Genomic DNA, 21,720 nt, shown 5'->3' with positions numbered 1-21,720 from the left:
CTCGCCTTATTTTCTGCCTCCGGTAATTGCGTTTGTGTTTTCGTGCGGTCGGTGAGTGCGCGCTGTCCAAGGTGCTGCAGCAGCGCTCGAGCCCCGCCCATCCCCTCTACCTCACACACACACACGCGCACACACATACACACACTATTTTCTCTCTCCCTCTCTCTCTCCCTCTCGCGACCACGTGACTTTCCCTCTGCCGAGTCTCGCGGAGAGCATCAGACTGCACCTTTTCCTTCTCAAGAGGATGGAGAGAGAGAAGAGAGAGAGAGACATTGAGTCAGAGGGAGAGAGAGAGCGAGGGGGAGAGCAATAGCACCTTGTCGCCTGGAGGCGAGCCTCTGATAATTTTGTCCCTGTCCGGTAGACCGGCTCTATCTACCGCCAGGCGCGCGGGTGCTCTCCCCTCTCTCGCGGCTTTAAGATTCCCCTCAAACGGGGAAGGGAAATCGATGAGTCGCGCGCCGCACTGTTGCCACGGAACCACAGGATGTTCGTGAGGTAGGTCGGTTTTTCAAGCCTATATGTGGCTGCATGTAAATTAAACCGCTGTTGGGTTGTTGTTATTGTTTTAAAAAGAATATATATGATTATAATTAGTAAGGCTGTCACGTCTTTACAGGCTGTGAAGTACATTTAAAACAGTAAAGCGTGTAAAAGGAAAAAGAAAAAAAGTGATTACGGTGTTGCCGGTTAGCTAAGCGGTAGGTAAGTGCTATAGGGCGCAGGTGATGACAGACCCCCCCCCCCCCCCCCCCCTCCAGTGTAGTCAAGAAGCCAAAAAAAAAAAAAAAAAAATGGAGAGGAGGTATGGCCGCAAATTGAGAATCGATATTTCAACCGCATTCATTCACCCCGTCTATCAATAACTGTGATGTCGCCGCATTTCAACCTTTTCAGGAGATTTCGTGGAGGAAAAAAAAATACATAAAAACTCCTGCGCGTTGTCAGCCGACCGTCTTTTGTGTTGTTGTGTTACCGTGTTGGTGTGAAAACGATCTCCGGAGCCGTTAATTCGATAAAGCGAGGCTTTAGGTTTGAGTCATCCGCCGCAGCGCGCGGTGCTGCTCCCGCTCTTTGTGATGTAGCTAACAGAATCCTTGACGGTGGCGCGAGGCTGCCCCCCCCCAACCCCCCCCTTCTTCCGTTAACCGTCGCTAATTCACCGTCACCACAAACACCAACGGACGCCGGTTAAGGTGTCTCACTCAGAACACCGTTAAGTGTCAGAAGTGAATACAATACAATTTAAATAAATAAATAAAAAAGCCCAATGACGTTAAAGGCAGGTACATGCCACCTTACAAAATCTCCTGCGGCATGATGGGAGCTCTACTGAGGAGGTGCTGTTTGTGTATGTGTACTACTCTGTAGGCCTACGTGTTCAGCTTAACACACTGATGTGTCGGCTGTGTGAAAATTCAAAATTATATTAATAATAATAATATATATATATGTAGGTTTTATTGTTTTTCTTGATTTGGTTTAATGTGTAATTTGGCAATGTGATGTCTGTGTGTGTGATCGCAAAATGCACGAGAGAGAGAGAGTAATTTGAGAAAAATTGCGTCCTCGGCTTGTGTGTGTGTGTGTGTGTGTGTGTGTGTGTGTGTGTGTGTGTGTGTGTGTGTGTGTGTGTGTGTGTGTGTGTGTGTGTGTGTGTGTGTGTGTGTGTGTGTGTGAGAGAGTGTGTATGGATGTCTTTTATGTGTGTGTGTGTGACCCTGGTTGATTGTGCCGTCTCTGTTCTCTCTGTAGGTCGCTGGAGAGAGTGATGACGTGGCAGTGAAAGACACATATACCTCACTGGCACACACACGCGCGTAATACACACTTATTTGCCCACACACACACACACTTTAAGTCTGACCCTACTGAGACAGAGAGGAAGAAATATATATATTTTTTTTTTTGCTATGACGGTTTTATCCCTCTCCATTACCAATGCGTGAGCCACACACCCACACACACACTCATACTCCGCGGGGAGTTGCCTTTATGGGGGATAAGGCCCTATCTAGGACACAAAGATGGAGTTCACATCCTCTCCGTCACTTATCTAACACTCACACAGATGTGCGCTCAAACACACACACCTGGAATCTCGCATGTCAGGCGTGAAGGATGAAAGACTGAATGGAGAGCAGACGTTGAGCATATCAGAGAAGACACCGGGCCGAGGCAGGAGAAGATTCTCCCAGTGTGCTGACGGGACGGAGGGAGCTGCTGCTTGACCCCCTCCCACCCGCCCCCCAACCCCCCCTTCCCCCACCGGAGCTGTACTGTATCCGGGCTTCGACCAAGAACGCCGAGTGCACCTGAGACTCGCAGAAAGTGTTCTCCAACGTGGCCCTACAGTTGTCACCATGAGCTGTAGGCTAGAGGGAACACCCCAGCTCTAGCCTCTGTCTCCTCCAGTGTGTGTGAGTGTGAGAGAGCGAGTGTGTGCATGAGTGTGATGGCGGTGTGTGTTTGGGCGGCAGCCCCCCTGCTCTTCCTGGGACTGTGCCTGTGCAGCGTGGGGGGCAATGCCCAAGGGGAGGTCCTGGAGTTTGGGGGTGTGTCCAGCCAGTGGGGGCGGTTCCCGGTGTGGAACGCCTGCTGCGAGAGCGTGCTGAGCTTCAGCCTGCGGACTCACAGCCAGGAGGGCCTGCTGCTCTACCTGGACGACGAGGGCTTCTGCGACTTCCTGGAGCTGCTGCTTCTCCACGGCCACCTCCGCCTGCGCTTCTCCATCTTCTGCGCTGAGCCGGCAGAGCTGCAGTCGGGCGTGGCGGTCAGCGACGGGCACTGGCACGCGGTGCGCGTCAAACGGGACTGGAGGAACACCTCGTTGGAGGTGGACGGGCGGCTGGAGGGATGGGCGGAAGTGAAGAGCAAGAGAAGAGACATGACAGTATTCAGCCACACGTACATGGGCGGGGTGACGCCAGAGCTCCACTCCTCGCCCCTGCGCCTCACATCCCCTTCGGTTAGGGAACACCCCGCCTTCCGTGGCTGGATCACGGCGGTGAGCGTCAACGGCACGCTGGCGACGTTGGAGAGCTCGGAGGGCGTCACGGTAACAGCTGGCTGTGGGCCGGATCAGCAGTGCCAGAACGGAGGGGTGTGCAGCGTGGTCAACGGCCAGGCCGTCTGCGATTGCTCTGATACCGGTTACCAAGGCAACGACTGCAGCGAAGGTAAGGCCCAGAACCATACTGACCCATCATAAACATCTCATCCTTTACACGCACACACACGCACCTGAATATGCACATAAAGTTATATTCGTGGATCCATATCTCCAAATTACCACCAACTCCAAACCTTCAGCGTACACATCTATTTTTCATTCACACCTTCACAGCTGCCTTCAAATCGTGCGTATGGACCAGCATTCAGAAACAGTGCAAGACATGCATACTGATTGTTTAATATTGATTTTTTTTTATGGCTGCCAATGACTTCCCAATTAAGTATGTACCTCCAGCACTCAGGAAGCAGAACCCCGCCTTCACGAGAAGTGCAGTCGTTTTAGTGAGGCTGGATGTGAGAGCTTGAGAAGCTGGAAAGAGATTTAATTCCTGGAGCTCACAGGAAACCTGGCCGGCAGTTTTTTAAAGCATTGATGAGACTCAATTGGTGTGTTTGTCAAAACACAGTAACCATATAGATCCAGTATGGATGTGGTTGTTGGCTCGTGTTGAGAGACTTGAATTGGAACTAGGCTAAGAGGTTGGAAATCCGGAGTTGTTACACGGAAAGACACCTGGCTGCCTGCGTTAATGGATGTGCATTGATTCCAAATGGCCTTCACAGGTACAATACATAAAGGTGGTGAAATGAAGTGTGTACAGTCTATCGCCTGCCATTTATTTGAACAGCTTGCACCCTGTTAAGCGACTCCATTTGTGTAACGTGTGAGCGTGTGTAATATGTGTTCTTGTGCATTATAAAAGAGGAAATAGTGCCCTGTCAGTAGAACTATATAACTATGAAGCACTGTGACAATAAACTGCCTGATATATAAGAATAACATTTCACGAGGAAGAGGCGAAACAAAAGAGATTCACAAATGATTTCATATCTCTGCTCTTCCACAACATCCTTCCGTTAATACCTTCAAACAAGCCTTTGGTCAATACAAGTGCCAATATACAGGGCACTGTAATGATGGCCATTACAAAAACGAAGCAGCTGCTTAATGAACTCGGCTACCTTGTTATAGCCGGTATTGCAACCGCTTTCATTCCGCCCCCCCCCAGCTTAGTTGTGTGTGTCATCAGATTTGCTTCAGTTCATTCAAGAGCAAATCTGCATTCTAAATCAATAAGCGCTTCTCAACTCCTTTTATGGGTTTTTTTTCTTTTTCTATTCGACACCAACGATACCTTTCAACTTTGCTATCAGTGATTTATATTTTTAATGACAAAAAAAAAATTGGACGAGTGTCCTTGCCGTGCCACCGTTTGTCACCGACCTGACCTTACACCCAACTGTCGGCATCACGCTCCCCTTTAGCCAACAGCCGGATCACGCTATAGCATTAAGTGGGCAGTGGGATTGCCTAGGTTACCATGGAGACAGGACTAATTGGGAGACCTCATGCCAGGAGTGTTTCTCCGTCCTTGCTCTTCCATCCTTCCCTCCCTACCCCCCATTCCTCAGCTCGCCTACAGCGGCTTCAGCTCCTAGTTACTTCAGGCATCCTGTCCACCGCACAAATATACTGTATATTTACATGTTTGTGGTGGTGGTGGTGTGTGTGTTTATGTGTGTTTGTGTGTGTGTGTGTTTGAATCCCAGGCATCCTAAAGGCGATAATGACTTGTCTTGACCACACCGATCTTAATTTGCCAAGCGAGTGGGGAAGGTAGCTGGTGCGTTGTGTCGATTGACAGAGAAATAATTAATGATTTCAGTAGAGCTTCAAGTCTTCAATTAGTCAATAAGTCGATAAGCTGCTCGAGAGAAATATATATTTATCATTTTTCGAGCAAAAATGCCAACATTTGCTCTTTCCAGCATCTGAAATGTGTAAATTTGATGCTTTTTTTCATCATATATATGATAGTAAACTCACAAGACGTCACTTTAGGCTGTTTTTTCACCAATTTACAGATCATGAAATGAATTATTGCAGCCGTATATTAAAGTTACGTACATAGATTTTTTTTACCCTGCTAAAATAACTTTCCGAAAATGGCAATTTAAAGACCTCGCCTTGTCCCACGACTGACAGTTTTGGCCATTTTAATAAACGTTTTATAAGCGAGGTGTGTTTCTATACATTCATGAAGTGACAGCTTAAGCTATGATCAGCTCTCTGCAGATACATGCAAACACATGTGATCCAAGCCAGCCTAATCCAGTCTGCTGTTTTTCTCCGCTGGTTACGGCACGTTGATAGACGCCGACAGAACTGACATGCAAACAAGCTGTACCTGCACAAAAACACATGACACACACACATGCAAACACATGGAGAAACACATTCACACAGTGTGCAGGCTCCAGCACCACTATTAGTCACATCACCACGGAGATACCTACCCGCAGTGTAGCTCTACAGACTAAATGGGATGTGCAGACATTTTAAATAAACGCACTAGACACAATCCAGTACCTGTTTTTGGACCGGCACTTTGTCGCTCAACAAGAGGCTGCTGTACCCTAGTAAGGGGCGGTTGTATATTCCAAGAACAAGTGCTATAATATTTGTTTTTTCTCTTGGCAATAGTTAGGAGGTCTGCTTGGACGGGTGTCTGTTCTCAGGTGCTATCGTGTGAAATCACAAGGCTTTACCGGAATTTATCCTGTTCATATTTTTGCATTGACTTCTCAGATTCACCTTTCAGAGCAGAAATGGCTGCAGGGTTTGGAGTGTGATGAATGGTGATGGAGATTGAGAGTAGCTTAATGGCTGGTTTTATAAAGGTTACTTTATGGCTTTTCTGCGGTTACTCACTGGTAACGGTAATTCACGGTCAGCTCAGGAAAGTGATTTGGAGAGGACGCAGCTATTCCAGTAAACCAGCAGCTTTTCAGACAGAAATATACAGCTGTAAAAAAAAAAACACGGACAACAGAGTCCATCAACATCTAAAGGTTATTTCTGTTTCTAATCTCAGACCTCTCTGAATCGTGGAAGTCGAGAGGGAGAGACAGAGAGGAGAATCATGCACATGATGCACTTTGTGGACAGTTTTTTTGGAGTGCTGTGTTCAGTTTGACAAGTTGCTGGCTCTCTCCAGCCATGGGATCCAGGGCTTATATACCCATGCATCAATACTACCACTACACTACCCGTGAGTAACTCATACCAACTTATAGTGTGTCAAAAGAAATCTCTCTTCTAAGGCTCTCTGGAGAAGAGAATGGAATGGTTGTATCTGAGAGAGATGAAGTGGACGGCAAAGGGAACGCACAATAAAAGCTCAGTTCAGAAACCCTCTCTGAATTAAGAAAAACACCGTGCTAACGTCATGGTTTTGTGATTGAATTGATTTTATAAGGCGGAACCACAGTTGTCTCTTTGGAAATGAGCACCCTTTATGAGTGCCGTGTAGTTGTTTTTGTCGGAGTCAGGCGGAATCAGTAAATCTCTTATATGGCACCTTGGAACGATTGTGTTATTTTGAACCCAGCAACCTCACTGAAGCTGCACAATAAAGCTTTGAGATGAAATTATAACCCTCAGAAAATTAGAAAAAAAAGTCTGTTATGAATCTTTAATATGGAATGCTCTGCTAAAGGAAAAATGAATCCTTAGGACCGTTTTTGAACCCAAAAATCAGCATTTTGACGGTGGCAGTTCTGGTTTCCGTGCACATTTACAACTACACAATAAGGCTTCAAGGCTCCACTTTTATTCGCACTCATATTGTTTTGCAGATTTGTGACAAGCTGCAAAGTAATATTAGTTTAAACTGTAAGCATTTCTTTTCTACCCTGAAAGACAGTATATTACATCTTGCTTACCAGTATGAGGAAAGGGTTTTGTTTCTAAAGCACAACAATATGTCATATTCGGAGAAAATATATTTAAAATGTAGAGAGTTTGAGCAGGGCCATGCGTAAATGTAATTACTGTCTCAGCCATTCTGCCCTCCAGTGAAGGCAGAATGAACCTGGCTTGTTAGGCTGGCCTGGCTTGCATTGTCCTTGAGGGCAAATTGCTGTTAGCATGCTAATGGCTCCACCTGTTTCTGTCATGCTACTAGCACAAGGGCAGAGGCAAGGAAAAAACGCAGATGAGCACACATCTCAGAATACACACACATACACACACACACACACATACGCTTTCACATGCAAACAAAACACACACACACACTCTGTTCCAGTATTAAACCATGCATGTCCCTCGTCTTCCCGCACTGCTAATCCATCCCGACATATTTGATATTTTTCACATCATTATTACTGCCATATTCAATGTTAGTATACGTCTGCCTCTGTATGTGTGAAAGACGGAGAGTGTGACCAAGAGCTTGTGAGATTGGATGTGTGTGTGTGTGTGAGAGTGTGTGTGTTGCATGCTATATGTCGGGGGGCTCTGGGGAGAGAAAGCGGCTGCAAGGTAAGTTCTGGGGTAAACGGCTCTCGAATCCAAACCTGCAGGTAGGAAAGTATATTTTCACCAACACCCCCCTCCACCCTCTGTATCTACAAGTGCGTGTGTATGTACGTGTGTGTGTAAGCGCGTTACGTTCAGTCAAACAGAGCGACTGCATTTTTTTTTAATGTGGCCGTGTGTGTGTGTGTGTGTGTATATCTATCTACATATAGATATATATACACATATGTGCAGACAAACCTCAGTTTTGGCTACCAGTGCAGCATGGTACCCATCGTGACGTTTGCGTGGACTTTGCATGTATGTTACCACGGTAACCCTGGACAGGTGTGCATGTACAGTAAGTAGCCATGGTAACCCGAGGGCTAAGCATGCATGTTAATGAATGTCTGTCTCTCTCTCTCCTCGCCCGGCCGCGACACCTTTCCAGAGCACAGCTACACTCCAGGTAGGTCGCACTTCTCTCTATGTGTCTTTCTACCTGTCTCTCTCTCTCCGTTCCTTCGATGTCTGTCTATATTTACGTTTCAACACCTCTCTCTTTGCTCATCTATTTGACTCCCTCTTACCCAAGTCCTTAGATAAATTTCGCATTTCTTTAACTCTATCATCACCATCATCATTTGTTAATTTTTCGATCTTTTTCATGTCAGTTTTGTCCGTCTTTCCGGCCTTCACGTTCTCATTCCATCCTCTATTTTTGGAAACACGGATCAAGGTAGACAGCGTACATGTATGTGGGTCCGTGTGGATGTGTGAAGGGTTTGGGTTGCTGACATCCGGTAAGTTCCACATCCCGTGTGCAATCATCTGAAGGTGGCTCTAGCCTCAAGGTTACAGCGACATACTGTAGGCACGCACCAACACCGTTCTGGGTGTGTGCAAACGTCGGCGTGCATAACCCGTTTGTGCGTAGGATCGCATCCTAGGATGAGTAAGCAAGTTCTTTTTAAACATTTTGAATAATGAGAGGAGAGGACTCGTACACACACATATTGCTCACACGCTTTTACCTAGGCAACTGTAGCCCTCAGCAGCATGTCATTAACACACTCATGTATGAAAAAGACACATATGCATACACACACACACACACACTTCACACCCCATGATCCTTTCCTGTGCTGACTGTGCTCTTGTCTTCTTTTAAGGTCTGGCACACCTGATGATTGGCGACCAAGGTATGGCCTCCTCTTACCTCACTTCCTGTTGTCCTCTGCTATACCATCACCCCCTACCTCCTCACCCCCACACTCACAACTCCCCGTATCCCTCCCCCACTTCATCACCACCTGGCGCGGGAGGAAGTTGTCTCTCTAGGCACTGAACGAAGGTCAGTTGTTGTTTTTTCCCCCCCGCAATTGAGAAACGGTAAAACGGTCTCGTCAAGAAATTTTTAATTTAAACTCAAATGGATGAGTTGGGCATTTGAAGTGAAGCAATTATATAGTCATAAATTAAAAGGGGCCTTAAAGATAAATTCTTCATTTGATTTGTGAAGAGAGTGATGATGAGCCTGAGAGCAACTTCTGCTGGGATATATAGTAGAATCGTGGCTGCTGGTGTGGAAGGGGGGGGTGTAATGGGATGTTGTAGAGGGCTGCGGCTTGACAGTGCTTGGCTGGGTTAGACTTGGCAGAGCTCCAGGTCATGGAAATGGAGCAAAGGGCCGACTGACCGACTGACTCCATGAATGGTTTGAATTGGTCTTTACTCTTCCACCTCATTTCATTTTCTCTCATCCGTTTGTAAGAGTTTGATTGAGAGGATGGGAGCATTTTTGTGCGCGTGTGCGTGTGTGTGTGTGCATGATGCATACATGTGTGTGCATGTGTGCTTTTACATCAGGGGTTTGAATCAATGACTGTGGCAGTTTTCACAGGAACACTCCCACATTCATCCATGGCTTTTTCTATCGGCTTCCAGCATGCCTCGCTCCGCTGTCGCTGCTCCTCACATGGCCTCCTGCTCATACATCGGCGAGCACATGTGATTGTGAGCAGATGTTCCTGTCTGTGAAAGCAATGCTGTTATACCACAATCCCCAAGTTGTCCCATGTTTTTGATCACAGCCCCGAAAACAAGTGCCACTGTTCTGCCTTTTGAACATTGTTCACTGATGAACAAAACTCACAATGCCACCTCTCTCTTCTTGCCCTCTTTCTCTCTTTTTTTCCCCCCTTCTTTGTTTCTGCTCTTTATCACTGTTTGGGACAACAACCCTCTGTGAATTTAGGAAAACTCAGAGGTACCCCCCCCTCCCCTGATTTTTGTTTTTATGTGTATAACTAATAGGCTCTTCTGGGTGGTTTTGAAGTTCAATGTGTCGACAGGATCTCATATGCAGATCTTTAGAGCCATTCAGCTTCAAGTCCTCATTTTCGGGTTGCCATTACGCTGGAATGTTTCATTTTTGGCAAGGTAAGCTGTTGACGCATGTGTGTGTGTGTGTGTGTGTGTGCGAGCGTGCTTGAGAATGAATCGGCGCTCTGACCCCGCGGTGCTTTTGAAAATCTGAAAGGTAGGTGCCACTGGATCGGCCGGCTCTGCATGACGCTGATGAATACACTGATTGACCCACATAAAGACGGGCCTGACCGTGACAGGCTGATCTACGCCTATTGTGCTCTTTGATTGGATGAGAGAGGACATGATGGCGGCTGTAACCATTGTGACAGAGTGTGTTCACAGAAATGTGCCGTTAAATGAAAATGTTCACCCGAGCAGGTGGATAGAAATATCTCGGATAGAGCACAAATTATGTCGGCATCCACCTAACCACACTGAGACACTTCTATTCTGACAAGTGCATTTCTATCAGAGCAATTTTTATTGCAATTTTTTATTATATTTTGATTGCTAAGTAAGCTCCCGATGCTGGAGTCTCTGCCTTAAAATGTCTGGCATGAATCATCCAGGTGGCAGTGAAAATGTAATTGCTTCATCTGGCTTACGCTCAGCATTTTAAATCACCCACTCAAGGACTGACATGTATTAACATATGTTTCCAGCATTATTACACAATGTATCCGGGCGCATTTGTGTACAGTGGATGCCCTCACTATTACGGATGTTTGGATTGTGATAGACTTGAATGTACAACTGTGGCTGAATTTTCTTCTTTCATTTAAAAAAAAAAAAACCCTTTTTGAAGTCTCTTTCAAGAACGGTGTGTGTGTGTTTGTGCGAGTGTGTTTTTGCTCTGCATACTGAGGAGTAAAGGCTGTCAAATGGTGCAGACGAAGCCTAGCTTAGGTTAGCTCAGCGTAAAGAGGCTTTTTGAGGAGCCCGCAAAGCTGAAATGAGTTTCTTTGAGGGGGCGGATTGGATGTGGGGAGGGGGTGCCTTAAAAAGATATATAGCATGTGTGTGTCTGCTTGTGTGTGTGTGTGTGCTGGAGAAATAGAGAAAAAGAGACTGCCTGTGAGAGAAGAGCTGAAGGAATGAATGATAGAGCGAGTAGAGAGGGAAAGAAGAAGCGAGAGAGAGATAAAGTGAGTCGTCTTCTCTTCTGTGATGTAGAGCAACCGCCTGTATCTGCAAAGGGACAGCGGTGCTCCTGTCTGCCCTCCCAGCCCAGTCATTCTGCAACGCACATCAGCCCAGATGGGAAGCACTGGACCTCTACCCTCTTTCATAAAACACAGCTATCATTCTCCCTGCAAACGATAGCCACAGATCACTAATCACTTTGAGTGGGTGAAAATGCACGAATTGTGGAGGGAAGAAAGAAAAGAGGGAGCCAAATTGGATTTTCATAAGGACTGAGCAGCCAAAGGAAGAGGGGGAAATGGATTTTTTTTTTTTTGAAAAGTATTGAGCAGCAATAATCTGGATGGAAAATGTGCTTAAAGCCAAGTAGCAGATTTTGCCCTTTTCTCTTCTCTCTGTCTGGCCAAGAATAGACCGTGAAGGGTCCTGGGCTTATGAGCGATTGTAGATTTTGAATAGGATTGAGGAGCTGCTCTTAGACGTAATTGGCAGCGATGCTCATTCATTATATATATATATATATATTTTTTATTATTATTTTGCCTTGAGGCAGGTTATCCGGTTAATTACAGTTGTTTGTCTGCATGTCCAAGTGTTCGAGATATCAATCACACAATCTGTGCGCGGCATAGACAAGTGGTCAGCCTCGCTTGAAGTGACCTTTGCACACGCACTTGCGTGAACGAGCACACAAACAGACACACACACACACACACACACACACCCACAATAACCTTTAGAGAGTGCCCGCTGAGTAGGTGAGTGAGTGTGTGTTCAGTGTAAATATGCATGAGTAAGGCTGCCTGCACATATTCTTCACGGTCAGTGGATGAAGGCAGGAAAGAGAACGCGGTGTGTGTCCGTGTGTGTGTGTGTGTGTGTGTGTGTGTGTGTGTGTGTGTGTGTGTGTGTGTGTGTGTGTGTGTGTGTGTGTGTGTGTCTTGTGTGAGCTCATGAGTGTATAGGGAGGTGGATTGTGAGTCATCACTTCTGACTCATAAAGCGTCGGCAATCGAAGCGGCTCATTTTAACACATTGTCTTATGGTTAAAAAAAAAACCACACACACACACGTTCGGTGTCGCACTCTTTAAATTAATTTCTCTTCTTTGTCCCTCCACCTCGCTCCCATTCTCTGCTTTTGTCACAACAACGCACACACTCACACACACGCAGAGGACTGGCTGCGTGCTGACTCCACCATATGTGGGGTTGGGAGTGGTAGCAGACGCCAAGACAAGAGGAACCAGTCAGTACCAGCAAAGTACAGCATGTCTCCTACCTCTTACTCATCGTCCCGACAGCCCTAATAATAAATCACACTAGGACTGATTATTCTTCACCAAAATACAGGCACTGGAACCTAATTAGAAATGATTTATAACAGAAATAATATTTAATTAGCATAGAATTTCTCAACTTATGTCTCAGGTGTGGCTTGCAGTGTTAAGTGCTAGTTTTTGAGAAATGATGAACCAAGAAGTTTTCATCAGCAAATATTATTCCAAGCTTTTGAAATATTTGTATATAATTTAGGGCTGCAGCTAATGATTGTTTTCATAATCGATCAATTTGCTGATTATTTTCTCAGTCGATCAATTCATTATTTTGTATATTAAATATTGTGTTTGTCCGTCCAATAATTAAAAAAACTAATATTCAATTTACTATCATGAATGAAAAAGTAAAGCATCAAATACAAGCATATATATTCCATGTATAGCATATACATCTAGCATGTGTTGTTTGTTGGATAATAATTGCTGATTAATTTACTATTGATTGAATAATTGATCAACCACTGTGATTCTAATACAGTAGACACAGTACTCCATTGTTGCTAATTTGAATAAATCACATTGAGCTCTGATATTTTTTATATTCTGGCATTTTATAGACTAAGCGATAAATCAGTTAATCACATTTTTTTTTTCAATTGATTCTCTATTTCTCATAAAAAGCTATGAAGGAAGATTCCTTCTGTTTATACCTTTAGATATAGTGAATCAACTGTCAATGTTACTTGAACAAATTCTACACCAGTTAAACCTGGAAACCCATCCAAGACTCGAGGTTAATACACTGTTTATTTGGCAACAACAGATATTTGTAATGATAGTTGTAATGCTCACAGAATTTAGCAAGATGGGCAAGTGAGCAGCACTCAACCCGAGGTGAGAGAGTGTGCCGCTTGGTGTTAAGAGGCAAGTGTCTGGTGATTGGCTGCCTGCCCGACCGACTGGCATGGATTTGGCTCCCGATGGCCACGTCTTGAGCTGTGAATACAAAAAGAAAAAAAAACTGTTAAAACTAAGTTGTGCCCCCTCTAGCCATCAGCAGCGATAAAGCAATTGCAACAAAGTTTTACTGCAAAATGCACAATTTTTCTAGATATAGTCTTTCCACTAATAGGACTAATTTTGCCTCTGCTCTCTGCTGCTAGCACCCATTACAGTTCTGAACTACAACACTCATTAATGCTTAACACCCATGCAGCTCTTGTAATGGAAGTCGCGGCACCTCATACGGAGCTCTACCCCCACATTAACGGGGCGATGCACAGTTAAAGAACTCACCATGGGAAATGTGAAGAAATCCCACTAGAAAATGTATACGTTTCCTGGTAATTGTATGCAATTACCATCCTGTTAGCAAGTAGGCATTAACATATTCGCGCAGTCACCGCAACGCTAATAGGAAACACAGAAAGCTGATGCACCCAGTAATCGCCTAAAAATAAAGACATCAAACGGACTCCCTATTTACAGAGGATGAAGGGAAAAGATAGAGCGGAGGGCTGGCTGCAAAGTGTGTGAAGGAGGGAGGGAGGGAGGGCGGGATAGGGTGAAGGAGTGTAGAGACGCGATGGTGAGGAAAGATAGGAGCGCGTTCGGAAAGTGGGAGAGGAGCGGTGGAAAGAGAAGGTCGGAGACGCAGAGGGAGACAGGAAGGGAGATAAGACTGCAGCGTTCCTCAGCAGGGGTGCTGCATCTCTCCTTGGGCTCCCCGACTTGACACAGTCTCGCATCGGCCAGGATGGTATTCATGACTGATGCAGATACCTCACGCTCACACACACAAACACACACACACACACACACACACACACACACACACACACACACACACACAGATTTCAGAAAGAAAGAAACAGGCAAGTCGCTGCTCCAATTGTCTGCTACCTGTTCTAGCACTTTCCATTGTGTCTGAGAGTAGTGGCCCAATTGGCGATTCACTCCAGTACCCCATCTGGCATTTGAAGTTCATTCCTTCGCTGTTTGCCAAAAACAAGAACAAGTACATGGACTTAACTACACACACACACACATTTAATTGTGGCGCTTGTCTGGAATAACTACGGCAACTGAAATAGCCACAGCATTCATTAAAAACCCATTATATTACCTTTATGAAGAGAGGTCCTTGTGTACTTGTTATTGGTTGACAACCTGCTGTAAGCGGTTTCATTAGGTGTTTGTGTGTTTGTGTGACAGTGCGGTTGCGTGTGTGGATTTACATGCATGCAAATCTGAGCATTGTTATGTTTGCGTAGGTGTATTTAACTGCCTACATGCAAAGACGCATATTTTCCCAGTCGTCGGAGCTCTGTAGTCTTCTCTGTGCATGTGTGTGTGTGTGTGTGTGTGTGTGTGTGTGGGTGTGTCTAACATGGATGAAACTGACTCTGATCTTATCCAGCTTAAGACAAATACACTGCTCTGCCTGCAGACATTGTCATGGAAACAAGCCGGTTTCCCTGGGTACCAGAGAGAAAGCCAAATTCAAGCTACAGATGGAGAGGGAGATGAGCAGAGATAAAAGAAACAAAAAAGGGACAAGAAATAAAAGATTGAACATAATGGCAGGAAGTGGGCTGTTCAATGTTTTTTCCGTCAAATTGAATTCAAAGGCATTAACAATATAAGGCGTAATTAAGTTATGTTCTATGGGATTCAAGGAAATGTACTTAGTTAAGGCCGTATCTGGTCAAAAAACGGTTTTGACTTTAATACATTTTTCTATTTACCAAGCAAAATGCAATATCGTTAATTGAATATATTTGGGTTTTGGTGACATCACCGGACTCCTCTCACTATTTTATGATGATATCATTTTAGTTGAAGCTGAAAATGAACAATTTCCTTAATAATCAAATCAATTATTAGTCATTTTTCAAGCAAAGATGAACCAAACGAGATGGTTCCAGCATCTCAAAAGTGAGAATTGAATATTGAATATCTGATTGAATAATAGCCAACTGTACCACTCCTGAATGCTGAGTGTGGAATAAAAGCAGGGGTCAAATGTCATGCATGTACCTGTACGTATATGACGAATGTTCATCTTAAGACATTTGTTGACGTTCCCTTGTGATTTAGGAAATTGTGACAGACATGCTTACCATTTAAAAGACAGAACAATTAATCAATTAACCAACCAAAAAAGACCTGCGGGTTATTAGATGATAAGAATGTGCGTTTAAACCGTAAATCTCGCGCTGGAAGTGAATTCCTTCACTTTAACAACAACAACCAAACAAGGAATAAGAGCTCAGCGTTGCAGACAGCCAATCTGTCACTTGTGTCCTGACAGTAATATCCTCCTCTACAGTATTGCTCCCTTGGCTGTGATGTGATAGCCCAATCGGTTTCAACGCCAGATGCTGTATATCACCGAATAGAGATTGGAAACGGCATGTCGTAGCCTTTAGTGAACTTGGCTGAACGGTGTTTTCACACTTTAACTTAATGCAGGGGCCGTGTGCATACGTTAGCATGCATTTGCATACATTCAAACATCGGTCATCTATCTGTATACTGTACGAGTGCATCGTTAATCCACCTGTCTGTTATTAAGGAGGGAAGCCTTCATGCGGGATGTTTGAGTTTGTGCTGTGTGTGTGTGGACAGTCTGAGAGGAGCTGATAGCAGAACTGCATGGTGGGCTAAAAACGAGGTGCAGGGGAATTGCAGTGTGCTATCTCCAGAATGACAGGGCGGCCATGATTGAGGCTTGCTACACTACGATTTAGATACACCAGCATTTTTCTGTCTTTCCCTCTCTCTAGCCGTCCATCCCTCGCTCTCTGCCACTCCCTTTCCTTGTCTCTCCTTCTAACCCCTCTACCTCTTTCTCTTCCATTTTGTGTCACCCATCTCAGTCCCTCCATCTCCTCTTTTTTTTCCTCCCTTCTTCTGTCAAATTCCCCCCCTTATGCACCCTCCTCCTTTCTCTCCACCCTGCATCTTTTCCACCCTGCTCCCTCTATCAGGTGCTGTATAATGTAGGCTCCCCTGATGTGCTCCCAGCCTCCATCCGCCATTTTGATTCAGTACAGCTGTCCATGATAATGTACTGTTCACTCAATCACTCTTTCTCTCCCTCTCGCCCTCCTTCTCCATCGCTCTTCCTCTCCCTCTCTCCCTCCGTCTCTCCGTCAAACACACATGCACGAACACGTTCGTATTTGCTGTGGCCCCTGTAACGCAGCGTTGCCATGGAAATGACAAATTAGGGTGTAAAATGTTGAAGAGGCAACCCATGAGATGAGACAAAGCCATATGAGGCACACACGTACGCTCACACTCGCCATACGCATACAAACACACAAACACACACACAGAGGGATCCGAGCGGTGTGTGTGTGTGTTTGCTAGGCGGAGGGGCGGCACAGATGCAGCTGGTCCCAGTAGGAGCAACCATCAGATCAGTTATTCACTCTCTCTCTCCTTCCTGCCTCCCCACAGGCTGCTTTATTCATTAGAGTAGTAGTTTAATGACAGCCTTCAACGTCTAACGCCAATCATCCTCCATCTTTACGTTCTTGCCCGTTCCCACTTTGGTCTCAGTGTTCATTTCTTTCTTTCTTCTCCATGCGACTTCCTTGCACAATTGTCCTGCTTATTTCTGACACGTCCTCCATTCTTTTCTGTCCTTTAGTAGCTTAATTGAATGTCAGTCTCAGTGAGATCAAGATCTTCAAGGGAGAGCTGATAAAAAAATAAAGAACATCATCACTTAAACAAGTTTAGAATATTTGATTGAAATTGCTTTAAAATGTTGGAAAATACCCGCCCATCAGAACCTCAAATTATATCTTCAGATGTGTTGTTTTGTCCAATTCAATTTAGGTTGAGATAAAAACGGAGGAAGATATTTCAGACTTATATTTTTGCTTGAGAAATGACTTAAAAAAATCAATTGATTCTTAAGGTTGCTGTCAATTAATCTCCTGTTGAATTACCAATCAATGAATCCACTAATCACTGCAGCGGGGAGACCTTGCATACAACCTCGTGGCAGGAAGTATTTCAGAGGGCTGCTTCAGGGATTTCCCTTCACTTAATCAGGGGATTTCATTTGCATAAAATAGGGATATTTTTCTAGAAAGAGTCAGACGATCAACAACAAAACAATAACAAGAAATAATTAAGAAACAACAGCGAAAGACGTAAACAAAGGAAAATAACCACAGCGGCTAATAAAGCTTTAAAATACCTCTTTTCCTGAACGTTATTTAATCACGTAGTGTCATTGAGATCGAGGTTTGCAACGAGCGTAATAACAAACATTTATAGTGAGACTTAACGAAGAAAATCGGACGGAAACAACAACAGAAACATATTTTCCCCATGCTCCTTCTATTCTCTTTCCTTTTCTCTGTGTTCCTTCATCGCCCCGCTCGCCCGCTCTGATCGACGCGGCTCTCCACAGGATGAAGTGTGACATGTGGTGTGTATGTCAGTGTCTGTCTCACTGTTTACTCTGAGCTAATACTGACTCACTCCATTAATCTGAGCTACAACGGATCCACTCCAACCTGCCCACCTGAGAGCGTGCCCGCGTGTGTGTGTGTGTGTGTGTGTGTGTGTCATAGGTGTGTCTGTTTGCCGAATACACGCATCCTCTCCGTTGTGTTTGTGCACATCTTCGCGGTGCCCTGATTTGTGTTGCCGTACGCCCGTTGTTGTTGCGGAGGCCAGAGCTTCCAGATCGATGCAGATGCTTTATGTGCTGCTGTCTGGTCTAATGACATGTCTGTAAATTAGCAACAGAATGGCGGAGCGCCACACTGAAACCTAATGGCACCTCTGTAAATTACCGCTAGAATGCTGCTGGACGGCTGCGTGTGTTCTCATTGTGAACAACTCCCCTCCTCCCCTCCTCACTCCTCACTCCGCCAACTCATCTACATTTGTCTACGTGTCTGCTTGTGTGTGTCAATGTGATTGTGACTGTTCTTTCTGTGTGTGTGTGTGTGTGTGTGCCTCCTTCTCCTCGCTCTCCTTCCTCTCAGTAAAGACTAGCCCGAGGCCCTGAGTTGGTAATAGCTTTTCTGACAGCAATACACCAATATTTACAGAGACCAGCACCCACCCACACCCCCGTCGCACATTTCATGCACACACACATAGAGCCTGTGCTCGTCCCGCACACATTCACGTGCTTGAACGTCACACACGCTCCTTTTTTTTCCTGTTTTCGTGGCACACACACACACACACTCTCTTAATTAACATGCTGGGAGGGAAGGCATCACACACTAGGGGGAACTCACACACATGCTGGCATACAACTTGTTGTTTCTCACTCATATATTGGCACTCACACTGTTTTTTTTTTCCTTTTCGTGCAACAGAAGAGACAATTTCCCACAATTACTCTTTGAACTGTGATATATTCTCACTTTTTTTCCTTCTCATTATTCTCCCCATGTTATATTCACTCAAGTGGGGCCAATTCCATTTCGGCACTCTTCTCTCCCTGCCTCTCACTACCTTAATAACCTATTACACTTCAGTCTATTCATTACGTCGCAATCTCCCCCGACCCCTCCACTCCCTTCTCTCCAGCGGGTTCCTCACCAAATGTCTGTCTAGCTTCAGCCCTGACCTAGTGTGTCTGTGTGTGTGTGTGTGTGTGTGTGTGTGTGTGTGTGCGTTAAATTCCCCCCTCTGTTCTCCTCATTATCGTGAACTACAAGTTTATGCCAGAGGCTCCACGGAGCACGAGAAAAGAGGCCAACAAGATGTGCGTAGAGAGAAATGGTGGCGTGAAGCTTAAAGGGAGGTGTGAGAGATATAGGGAATGGTGGCGAGGAGAACGCTGGAGCGAATGCGGAGGAAGGGTGATGCTTCGAGGGGAGGGGTGTGAAGGAGACAGATAATGTCGCCCCTGCTCGCGTACGCCAGCACAATAGTATGATCTTTTTTTTCCGCAGATGTGTGTGTGTGTGTGTGTAGGTGTGCATATTTGTTCCTCTGCTGGCTCGCGTTTAAGGCTGCGCACTTCGGGGTGAGTCGGAGAGTAGATAAGAGAGTGTGAGCTTAAGGATGATGGATTGCAAAACCTTGGTCTGGTGTCCTTGGGGGTCACTCAGGGTGTGCAAGGTAAGTCGCCATTGACTGCCTGCTTGTTATTCTGAATTCTAATTGGCCGACCCCTGCCCGCTTTTGGCTGCCACGACGCTTTACAGGCTGCCGTCCGCCATCTTCGCCCTCCTCAGGACATTTTCTAACCTCCACGCACACACGTCCCAGGCTTTTGTCGAAAAACATCCCGATATGAGCCATGTTGTCAAACAAGACCGCATCACTTCAGACTGCCAGCACAGCTGTTCTCTCAAAAGGGAGGATGGCAGGTTTCATAACGAGTTTGGAACGCTACAGACTCACGACTGTCTCTTTCACATCCACACTGTTTAATCTCCAACCCACATGAGTGATCAAAGCTTGTTTACACACCACTCCATGTACGATTAGAGGTATGGAAGGAAGTATTTCTTCCAAGTGCTGGCATCAGTGAGGCTTTGCTTGACAATAACAACATTTTCAGCATCTTGAACAACATGTTTTGTACCGCACATCCAAATCAAATTTAACCAGGCCCCAACAGAGCTTTGTTTTCACCCGGCTGGCTCTGATGAACACCCACCATTTTATCATCTTTGAGCATATTGTGGAGAGCGGTGTGGGAAGAAGCAAGGTAGCTCGGGATATTGTAGTTACCGTTATGATAATGTTCAACAAGAGCGTAATGGCGCCCATGCTTCTGTGTCCTCCCTCCTCTCCCTTCCCACCTCAGCCCGCGAGGAGTACGTCGCCACCTTCAAGGGCTCCGAGTACTTCTGCTACGACTTGTCACCCAACCCCATCCAGTCGAGCAGCGATGAAATCACGCTCTCCTTCAAGACGCTGCAGCGCAACGGCCTGATGCTGCACACCGGCAAGTCGGCCGATTACGTCAACCTAGCACTGAAGAACGGGGCCGTGTCACTCGTCATAAACCTGGGCTCCGGGGCCTTCGAGGCCTTGGTGGAGCCGGTCAACGGCAAGTTCAACGACAACGCCTGGCACGACGTCAAGGTCACGCGCAACCTGAGACAGGTAACCGGACAGAACGGGAGGTGGAGGAGTGAGTGCCCGAGCAAGCAGGAGACGAGATATAAGGCGGGGTTATGATATTGATAAGCCTAAGAAGGAGAAAGACTTGAAAGCGTCTTAGGGTGGGATTTAAAGAAAAAAAAGATGGTAGATTAATGAATGTATGGATTAGCGAAATTAGTGATGAAATCATAAGCAATCTATGGAAGACTAATTGATAAAACAATTGGGTAATTTTGATGAACCCTTTATCAAGCAAAAATGCCAAATATTTGCTAATTTCAGCTTGATGATGAGGATTTCCTCTTTTACCATGTTTTATACAACAATAGAATATCTTTGGATTTTTTTAATTTCAAAAACTTGAGCTCTGGCAAACTGATGGGCATTTTTGACTATTTTGTGACATGTTAAATATTATTTGTTTATTTTAGAAATGAATTAATCCAAAAAATTTAAAGAAAAAAAAAATGATTGTTGGTTGCAACATGAATTTGAATTCCCTGTTAAATAGTTTGTATTTGATGAATCACAGTGACTGCTGCAGATGTTTCAGGGGCAGTGGGCAGCAGCAAAGAGCTTTAGTCCGAAGGAAGAAACTAATCAATGTAGAAGCTACGGTCAGTGGTCTGTTGTCCACCTGCAGTGATGCTGTGGTAGGAAGAAAATACCTGAGGTTTTGGTCTTAGTTTACAGTGGGTTAACCACCAGACCAGCACTGCTTTCGGCTCTCGGTGAGTGATTTTTCCAATTGTGTGTGAATGAGAGAGTGAGAGACAGAGAGAGAGCGGGTGAACTAGAGAACATCCAGGTTCACTAGCACTCAGGTGCTTGTAACCCACCTGTGCCCTACCGCTGCCGTTTGCCTGTTTGTACTACTAACTTGACTACTAACTTTACTAACCTGCGTTTGAAACTAACCACCATCCATGGAATGATTCATTCTACTAACCTAACCTGTGCCCTTCTCCTAGCGAAACCACTCCAAACAACCTACTATACCTCACCAGAGGCCTCATAGATTTCCTTTTTTCTTCCCAAAGTTGTTCTGTTCACAGTTTTTTGCTTTCCTTTCTCCCCCTTTCCTACAAAGCACTCAGGCATTGGACACGCTATGGTAAACAAACTCCATTGTTCGGTAGATATCATTCTAATTGTTTCTTAATTTGGGTTTGCCCCGTGTCTATTTCCTTTTGAATCATAGACTTCAAAACTAAACCAATAAAAGGATAAATGCGGTTGGTAATCTTTTACGCTTTAAAAAAAAAAAGACCCTGCCCCCTCC

At 45.2% G+C, this 21,720-nt stretch overlaps 1 protein-coding gene across 1 annotated transcript in view; it reads left to right on the top strand.

Annotated features, from left to right (window-relative positions):
- Positions 1-2,320: 2,320 nt before the first annotated feature.
- The window catches only part of nrxn1a (neurexin 1a), a gene marked incomplete at its 3' end in the record, with an annotated part of 47,113 nt that continues 27,713 nt past the window's right edge, over positions 2,321-21,720 (top strand). The window contains exons 1-5 of the mRNA XM_084002172.1: positions 2,321-3,182; positions 7,992-8,009; positions 8,713-8,742; positions 20,137-20,438; positions 21,529-21,552. Coding sequence (XP_083858298.1) covers positions 2,450-3,182; positions 7,992-8,009; positions 8,713-8,742; positions 20,137-20,438; positions 21,529-21,552 — 1,107 coding nt within the window. The remainder of the gene's footprint in view (positions 3,183-7,991; positions 8,010-8,712; positions 8,743-20,136; positions 20,439-21,528; positions 21,553-21,720) is intronic.

This window comes from Eutrigla gurnardus (genome assembly GCF_963514095.1).
Source record: "Eutrigla gurnardus genome assembly, chromosome: 22".
Taxonomy (NCBI): domain Eukaryota; kingdom Metazoa; phylum Chordata; class Actinopteri; order Perciformes; family Triglidae; genus Eutrigla; species Eutrigla gurnardus.
The sequence above is the reverse complement of the archived record's forward strand: the minus strand, read 5'-3'. Positions and strand labels throughout refer to the sequence as shown.